The sequence below is a fragment of the Carlito syrichta genome, unplaced genomic scaffold, assembly GCF_000164805.1.
Source record: "Carlito syrichta isolate Samal-C Ts95f unplaced genomic scaffold, Tarsius_syrichta-2.0.1 Scaffold305096, whole genome shotgun sequence".
NCBI classification, from domain to species: Eukaryota; Metazoa; Chordata; class Mammalia; order Primates; family Tarsiidae; genus Carlito; species Carlito syrichta.
Genome location: NW_007249192.1, coordinates 94,088 through 102,896, shown reverse-complemented (window position 1 = coordinate 102,896; position 8,809 = coordinate 94,088). Strand labels below are relative to the sequence as shown.

The following is an 8,809-nucleotide window of genomic DNA, read 5'->3' as shown; positions in this document are numbered from 1 at the left end:
CGGGCTCAGGCAATCCACTCACCTCAGCCTCCCAAAGGCGCGGGATTACAGGCTGACCCACTGAGCCCGGCTCCCCCGGGTTTTGTTTGGAGTGTGACTGGAGGCCATGGGGGGTTTCTGAGCAGAGTTGTGACACAATCTAATTTACATCTTACAAAGTTTATTCCAGCCACCGAGTGGCAAACTAACCATAAGAAAGGCAAGGTCTGAAGCACTGGACCATTTGGGAAACTTTTGCAGTGATCTAGGCCAGTGGTTTCCAATGTGCAAGAGCAAACTGTTAAAACTATGTCTATATTTATTTACTTATTTTTGACTTGGAGTCTCACTCCGTCGCCCAGACTGGAGTGCAGTGGCCGCTCCTGGCCACTGCAGCCTCGACCTGCTGAGCTCCGGCGATTCTTCCGCCTCAGCCTTCCGAGTAGCCAGAACTACAGGCACGCACTACTACGCCCGGCTAATTTTTTGATTTATTGTAGAGATGAGGTCTTGCCAAGTTTCCCAGGCGGGTCGCAAACCCACGGGCTCAGGCAATCCACTCACCTCAGCCTCCCAAGGCGCAGGATTACAGGCTCAGCCACCGAGCCTGGGTTTATATTTATTTTTTTAAATTAAACTTTACTAATATTTAATATACAGGTTAGCACTGGCACCCCCATTCCCTCTGCATGTTAGTCACATGTCACTTACCATTTTGGTCTGAGCAGCTTGTGAATTGCTGGTGCCATTTACTGGGATGAGAAAATGGAGGGAGGAGCAGGGTTTGTTTTGGGGTGGGCCTTGGGAATCAGTAACATTGTTTTGAGCATTTTTGGTTTGAGATGCCTACAAGAAATGTAATATTGGGTTGGTGGTTTAGATATATGAATCTGGAGCCAAAGTTAGAAACCAAGATTAGAGATCTAAATTTGGAAATTATTAATTTACAGGCAATATACACCAACTTTAGGGCCAAACTATATGAATACAAATGTCAGCTCTGCCACTTAATAACTGTATAATTGTAACCTCTGCTTCATTTACTTGATCTGTAAAATGGGGATAATAGTGTCTGCCTCATAGGGTTATTGTGAGGATTAAGCAAAGTGCTTAGAATAGTGTGGCATTGAGTACTTACCAGATGTGGTTGTATTGTCAGCTTATGAATGATATTTAAAACCATGAGATCAGGCTAGGCTTGTGGCTCGTGCCTCTAATCCCAGCACTTTGGGAGGCAATGGCGAGAGGATTGCCTGAGCCCAGAAGTTCGACACTAGCCTAGGCAACATAGTGAAACCTTGTCTTTACAAAAAGTAAAAAAGTTACTAGGGCTTGGTGGCATGTGCCTGTAGTCCCAGCTACTTGGAGGCTGAGGCAGGAGGATCGTCAGAGCCCAGGAGGTCGAGGCTATGGTGAGCCATGATCATGCTACTACACTCAAGCCTGAGTGATAAAGTGAGACACTGACTTATAAGAAAGTAAATAAAACCGTGAGATTAGATGAGATAACTTGGAAAATGAGTGTAGATAGAGAAAAGGACCAAGGAGGGAGCCCTGAAGAAATACAACTTTTCTAATTCAGCAACTGGAGAGAGAAGATTGAGGAGGAGTGAAGGAGGCATCAAACCAGGAGGGTGTGGTGGCTAGAAGCCTGCTTAGTGAAAAGATATTTTAAGGAGAAGTCATTATTTTGAACAATTCTGCTTGAAAGGCTGAGTAGGATGGGCACAAAGAGTTGACCATGGAGTTTGTCAGAATGGAAGTTGTTAGAGACCTTGGGAAGTGGTAGAGTAAGGAGGGCGAGGACCAGTGCTTGCTAAGGCGAGCACTGAAGGTACAGAATCAGAAACAGTGAGTGCAGATAGCTCATTGGAGGGGTTTTGCTATAAAAAGGGACAAAGAAATGGAGTGGTAGCTAGAGGAAAATGTATGGGGTTGAGGAAAGTAGGGGTGTGTGTGTGTGTGTATGTGTTGATTTAAAGAAGGACGATAGAAAAAAAAGTTTGTATGCTGATGAGAATGACCCAGTAGAAAGAGAGAAATTGGTATTTGAGACATGGGAAATATCGTGGGAAATTGTAGCAGCCTCCACCTGAGTAGGTAAAACGAGGGTGCACACGGGAAGAAGTCAGTCTTAAAACATTGCAGACACTGTTTGCCCATTAATGAAACTAGAGCTTTTTATTTTTATTTTTTTGGAGTCAAAGTCTCACTCTGAAACCCAGACTGGAGTACGGTGGCATGCTCATGGCCACCGCAGCCTCAACCTGCTGGGCTCAGACAATCCTTCTGCCTCAGCCTTCCAAGCAGCCACAACTATAGGCACATGCTACCACGCCAGGCTAATTTTTTGATATATTGTAGAGATGGGGTCTCACCAGATTGCCCAGGCTGGTCTCGAATCCCTGAACTCAGGCAGTCCTCTCGCCTTGGCCTCCCAAAGTGCTGGGATTACAGGTTTGAGCCACTGCGCCCGGCCGAAGCTAGAGAATATTAATGGAGGTGCAGATAGATTGGGAGATTTGGTTGTGGGAAATTGAGATAGTTTTTTCTGATTGCTTTAGTTTTTACAAAAAAGAGGGCAGGATCATCAGCTGAGGGTCCAAAGCGGGAAAGGATTTGTTTATTTGTTTGTTTACTTTATTTTTTTTGAGTTGGAGTCTCACTCTGTCACCCAGACTGGAGTGCAGTGGCCACTCCCGGCCACTGCAGCCTCGACCTGCTGGGCTCCAGTGATCCTTCCGCCGCAGCCTTCCACGTAGCCGGAACTACAGGCGCGCGCTATCACGCCCGGCTGATTTTTTGATTAGGAAGGGATTTATAAGGTTTGAGAGAGAGGAGGTGAGTGAAATATCTTTGAAGGGAGAAATGAATTGACTAGGGGCAATCTTGTAGGTGAATTGTCAAGAAGTTGAGAAGGCAGATTTGACCTTTGTGGGCATCAGTTCAAGGTGATTCCTGTTGGCTAAGGAGGGAAGTATGGTCTTGTGGGGGATATAGAGAGAATAAGTTTTGGGAACAATGCCTTTTCTGCTCTGTTTTGCACATCTGTAGTCCCTTGACTGAGAGGATTGCTCTAGGAACATTCCTCAGGTATGGACTGGCAGTCAAAGAAGAGTTAATAAAAATGAATAGACCAGAAAAGATCATTTGCCTATGTTCAGTATCTATATCATGATGTTTCATGTAGAGAATGAGTTCCTGTAAATGTTTATGTTCCCCTCTCTCCTTGGGTACACCTATATTGCACAAATGATATCAAGCACACCCTGGAATACTTGGTTGCTGAGTTATGTAAAGAATCTAAAATGTTCTAATGGAGAAGCTGCCTGGTTTTTCCTGACAGACACGAAAGCCTCACCAAAATTTTCTCTAGGACTTATGATTTCCATTTATCTAGAGTTATCACTCATGTTGATTTCATACTTTTGTGTTTGATTGCAGAGAAATTTAAAGTCTGGTTTTCTTTTCTCTCAGGTGCTGGAGAATCTGGTAAAAGCACCATCGTGAAACAGATGAAGTAAGTCGAAGCATGGCCTTTTGTAGGACTAGAATTCCTCCTAATTCATAAAAAGTCCATAGTGTCTTTTCATTTGAGGTCCATGGTATTGACTTGTGGTTTTCTTCTTTTTAAAGAATCATTCATGAGGATGGCTATTCAGAGGAAGAATGTAAACAATATAAAGTCGTCGTCTACAGCAACACTATACAGTCCATCATTGCAATCATAAGAGCCATGGGACGGCTAAAGATTGACTTTGGGGAAGCTGCCAGAGCAGTAAGTGTTTCTCGTTTCCTCTCCGCTTGCTCTTATTCAGTAGGTGCAGTTAACCAAAATTTGCTTCATGTTTCAGGGAAGTGAATTTAAGCAACAAGCTAAGATGTAACAAAGTACTGTGTGCGCACTGGAGAAGTGTTAGCAATCTGTTGGAGAGGGTGTTACATATGCACAGCAGGAAGAGTCAAAGAAATGGGATTTTGTGGGTATACCATAGCCTTCTGTGATAGTTCTTCGATGCCATTGCTTGTTTTATATAGCACTGTTGACTTTTATTTTATAGTTGTTAATAATAATAGTAAATTAAAATAATATAAACATGATATGTAGCTTTACTTTCTGAGGTATACAGACTAAAGGCCAAAATCAAGAATCCCAGAATAAACTCTGTAAGGATATGAGCACGAAGTCTAAATTTGGGGGGTGGTTTTAGGTAGTCATGAATACTATATACTACACTGAAGCCACAATAAGCCACATAATTGGTTTTACCCTGTCCTTATATAATTCTTTAATGCCTTGCACATGTCAGCTGTTTAAAAGTTGTGTCGCTTAATTATAATAATACTTAGTGGGGCCTAAAAGTCTAGTTTGTAAAATTAGTACCTTTGCAATTAGGATTAGGATGTTTGATGCCAGTGGGGAGAACGCCACAGTGAAGGCAGGAGATCTTTTATATCATTATCAGCTAAATTCCAAGAGAAGGCTGGGAAATTACAGAATTATTCCTTAGATTCAAGAAATAAGCTGTGTTCAGAGTGTCATATTTATTAGGTGCCATGGAAAAATAAAAGGAAGTGACTTGAGGTGTTAGCCTGGAAAGCCGGTATGTCTCTGAAGTAGCTTAGAAACTCTTATAAACAGCTCTCAACTTACCAAATGCAAATTAATATTCAATAATTAAGAAGGACATTGTTAAAGCAAAAAATACTGAAATGTTGGTCATAATTTGATAGTATTAGACTAGTAAGTATCTTGGAAGTGGCATAGGGAAGAGGAGCTAGATTAGGAGTTGTAAAATGATTGGAGAGAAGAGTAGCAACAAATAGGAGAGAAAATATGTGAATGTGACTTTTACACTTTTGTAAAAAGGTATCAATATCACGTAATTTAGAGACTTTATTTTTCTATGCATCTAAGCAGGGAAGTTTAATGGTTAACGCGAAAACAAACAGTCTTTATTCTTTTTTTTTTTTTCTGAGTTGGGGTTTTACTCTGTCACCCAGCCTGGAGTATAGTGGCTCACTACAGCCTTGACCTCCCGGGTTCAGGTGATCCTTCAACATCAGCCTCCTGAATAGCTGGGACTACAGGTTCGTGACACCATGCCCAGCTAATTTTTGATTTTTTTGTAGACATGAGGTCTCACTATGTTGCTTAGGCTGGTCTCAAACTCCTGGTCTCAAGCAGTCCTTCCACCTTGGCCTCCCAAAGTGCTGGGATTACAGGCATGAGTCACTGCGCCTGGCATTTATTTTGTCTTACCTTTTTCTGTCCCTTCTCTTACCTCCTGCTTTTCTTTTCTTCTTTTCCTTTTTTTCCCTGTGCCAACTGTTTGTGGCCTTATTTTCTCCCTCCCTTTTCTCATTCTCTTCATCACATACTTCTCTTTGGTTATTTGCTGTGTCTATAGCTAGTCAGTAATACTGTGTTTATTGTTGTCCTTCTTTCTGGTGGCTTTTTCTCCATATCACTTATTTACTTTGTTTCTCCCGGTTTTCTCTCCCACCTTTTCTTCATTGTCTTTCTGTCTTTATTTCTCTTGATGACCATCCTTCCTTCATTTCTTTCCTTTATCAAATCAGTTATCATTAATCTTTGGGTCCTAATGCTCCATATCACCAGATTCAGTCGACATTATTAATCCCTCTCGGGCCTCCTAAATCATCTAGTTTTCCAGTGTCTACCCATCTTAATCTATAATCCTATATTATAATTTTTAAAGTTTCTGGTTTTTTTCTTTCATATGTAAGGATTTATATTTATAGCTCTTCTCTTATTTGCCACCAGTTTTTTATGGTTACGTTGAATGGAAAATAATAGAGCTGGGTATGGGATAGGTTTGTTTTTCATGTCTGCTTAAGGGTGGAGGTATGACGTACATTGTCAAGAGAGGCCTCTTTATAGACCTATAAAAAGAGTTTATTGTGGGGAAGCAAGAGGATGTCATTGGAAGAGATTAAGTGGTAAAGGAAAAGTGTTTTCTCCTAAGAGTCAGAACATTTATAGTCCTGGACAGCAAAAAAATGTAGTAAAAACTTCCTCTATTATTAAGTATCTAAAATTAAAATCATGATTTTTTTAGGTCAAATTTGAGAACCAAGGGGTTATAAAGTCTTCAACTGTTAGATAAAGCACTGTACCTTATGTATATAGAAGGACGTGCTCACTGTTGAGTATATTTGCCAGTTTGTATAATGTTTCAGCGTTTCTGTCACCCATTCTTTTGTTTAAAACTTTTTTTTTTTTTTTTTTGAGTTGGAGTCTCACTCTGTCACCCAGACTGGAGTGCAGTGGCCGCTCCCGGCCACCGCAGCCTCAACCTGCTGGGCTCCGGCGATCCTTCCGCCTCAGCCTTCCAAGTAGCCGGAATTACAGGCATGCGCTACCACGCCTGGCTGATTTTTTGATTTATTGTAGAGATGAAGTCTCGTTGCCCAGGCGGGTCTTGAACCCGCGGGCTCAGGGTGCTTAAAACTTTTATCTTTGAAAAGAGAGGAGGGAAATATAGATCTTAGATAAAATTTCCTAGAGAAGATTGAGCCTAGTCTAGCCATACCACCCTGAAGGTGCTCGATCATCTAGAAAGCCAAACTGGGTCGGGCCTAGTCAGTACTCAGATGAGAGAGGATTGAGCTTAAAGTATTATTAGAAAGATTACAGGAAAGGGTTTTAAAGGAGCAAATATTGCTAGGCAAAACCCATTAAGGCTGAAGACTCAGAGTTGGGCAAAATTAATATGAGTGCACTGTGGGTGGTTTTGTTTTGCTTATTAGGTAGATGCACAAGTCTGAATTTTTTGGTTTCGATTTCCCTGTGGTCCAAAATATTTTTTCATGGTTATTTTGTCCTGAGGACTACATAAGATACAAATTATTGCTCCTCCCCCCTTACTTTTACTCAGTATGTGCTTTTTGAAGTGTCTGGTTTTTTTTAAGTTTTTTTAAAATCTCTCAAGGCAGATAACTATTATATTTGGGTGGGGAAGTCATCCTATGAGACCTGTTTATTTTTCAACTGACAAGTAGGTACAGATAGAATAAAACAAAACAATCAAAATTCTCATATCCCTTTTCTACCTTTCACGTATTTTAGGTTTAAAAACTATAACCACTTAGAAAACTGTGTCTATGACTCTTGAAGTTTTGATTGCAGCTCTCTTGAATACTTTCTTTTCCTTCTGTTGCCTTCTCTCCCCTCTCTCAGAGCATTATGATTACTTTTGAGGAAATCTAGAGACTGTTTGAATTGCTCCTTGAAGGATGAATTCCCCCACTAGGCTTCCAGACTTCTTAAATACCTCTATCTCCTCTTCTTCCTGTTCTGATGTTTGGGATGGGGAGGAAGAGAATACTTTTTCTTTCACTTAATGTTTTACTCCCTTCGCTGTATTTAGAATTGACCTCTTACATGCTAGTCTTGTCATTTCTATTTTAGGTTTATTTTAACACTGGGAATATATTACATCTGCTCGTCTCATAAACCAGTTTTTTTCAGTCAAATATTATGAGCAATAGGATGGAGACTGTGGGTTGGTCAGAAGCGATCTTTTCTGGAGATGGTGGTGTGGTATGGAGGAATGATGGGGGAGTAAAGTCATTCCTTAGTTTAGCTTGGACTTAAAACTACAGTGGAGTGAGAGTGGGGAAAGACGTACTTGTAAGTTCTGTCATACTGGCCTGTCAGAAAAGGTCTCTGCAACACCTCTTTTAAAATAACATATATTGTGTGTATGTGTGTTTTAAAGCAACTGTCATCAAGTCTTAAATAAATGGAGAATCATCTGTCTCTTTCTTAACTGCTCTCTTCAGGATGATGCCCGGCAGTTATTTGTTTTAGCTGGCAGTGCTGAAGAAGGGGTCATGACTCCAGAACTAGCAGGAGTGATTAAACGGTTATGGCGAGATGGTGGGGTGCAAGCTTGCTTCAGCAGATCCAGGGAATACCAGCTCAATGATTCTGCTTCATAGTAAGTAATAAAACAGAGAATAACTTGGTTGAGAATAACTTGGTCAAGAATAACTTGATCCTAGAGAAAGTTCAGTACTCGTCCTTAGGGGAAGGTTTAAGGAATAGACATGCTTAGAAATCTGTAGAATCTTTTATAAAGATTGTCTCAGTTTAGAATTATAGAGTCCTTCATCATTTGTATGACTTGGAGAAAAAAATTCCTGCTTGGAATGTAAATGGGAGACTTGACACCACAAAATTAGCTCCCTGGCATGTTTATAATAAGCAAGTGAAAAGTAGACGCATCTCTTGTAGCTGAGTGCTGGATCGCTTGCAACTTGTAAGTTCCCTTTGCATAAAGGTCTTGGCACGGGTAGCCATCTGGAGAGGGAAATTAGAATTGCTATGTCCCTTTTTATGCAGTCAACTCTCCGTGTCTGGACTTCACTATAGATTTTCTGGTACTAGTTGCTACTTATAAATCTTTTACCAGATCACGATAGTAGACTTTGTATAGAAAGAGAATCTTGAGTCATGGAAGGAAATTGGAGCATCTTTTTGTCAAGGAAATTCTCTTGAGTGTCACATAGTTTTAGAGAATTTGTAATTAATACTTCTGTTAAGCTATTACATGTGGTACTATTTTGCCTCTTTTGCAGATATTTATTTATAAGACCTATATTTAGAATGTGAGTTTTTTTTTTTAATGTGCTTTCTGGGGACTTGGTGAGCACTTGTTACCTGTGTCCCTCTCTGTAGTAGATCAGTACATTTTTTTTATTTAAAAAAATTTTTTTTGCTGGACTCGGTGGCTCAGCCTGTAATCCGGCGCCTTTGGGAGGCTGAGGTGAGTGGATTGCCTGAGCCTGCAGGTTCAAGACC

The 8,809-nt window shown here is 40.7% G+C and overlaps 1 protein-coding gene across 1 annotated transcript in view; it reads left to right on the top strand.

Moving 5' to 3' along the window:
* The window catches only part of GNAI3 (G protein subunit alpha i3), a 42,220-nt gene that overhangs the window by 18,705 nt on the left and 14,706 nt on the right, over positions 1-8,809 (top strand). Inside the window, exons 2-4 of the mRNA XM_008061112.2 lie at positions 3,457-3,499; positions 3,616-3,757; positions 7,789-7,946. Of these exons, the coding sequence (XP_008059303.1) occupies positions 3,457-3,499; positions 3,616-3,757; positions 7,789-7,946 (343 nt within the window). The remainder of the gene's footprint in view (positions 1-3,456; positions 3,500-3,615; positions 3,758-7,788; positions 7,947-8,809) is intronic.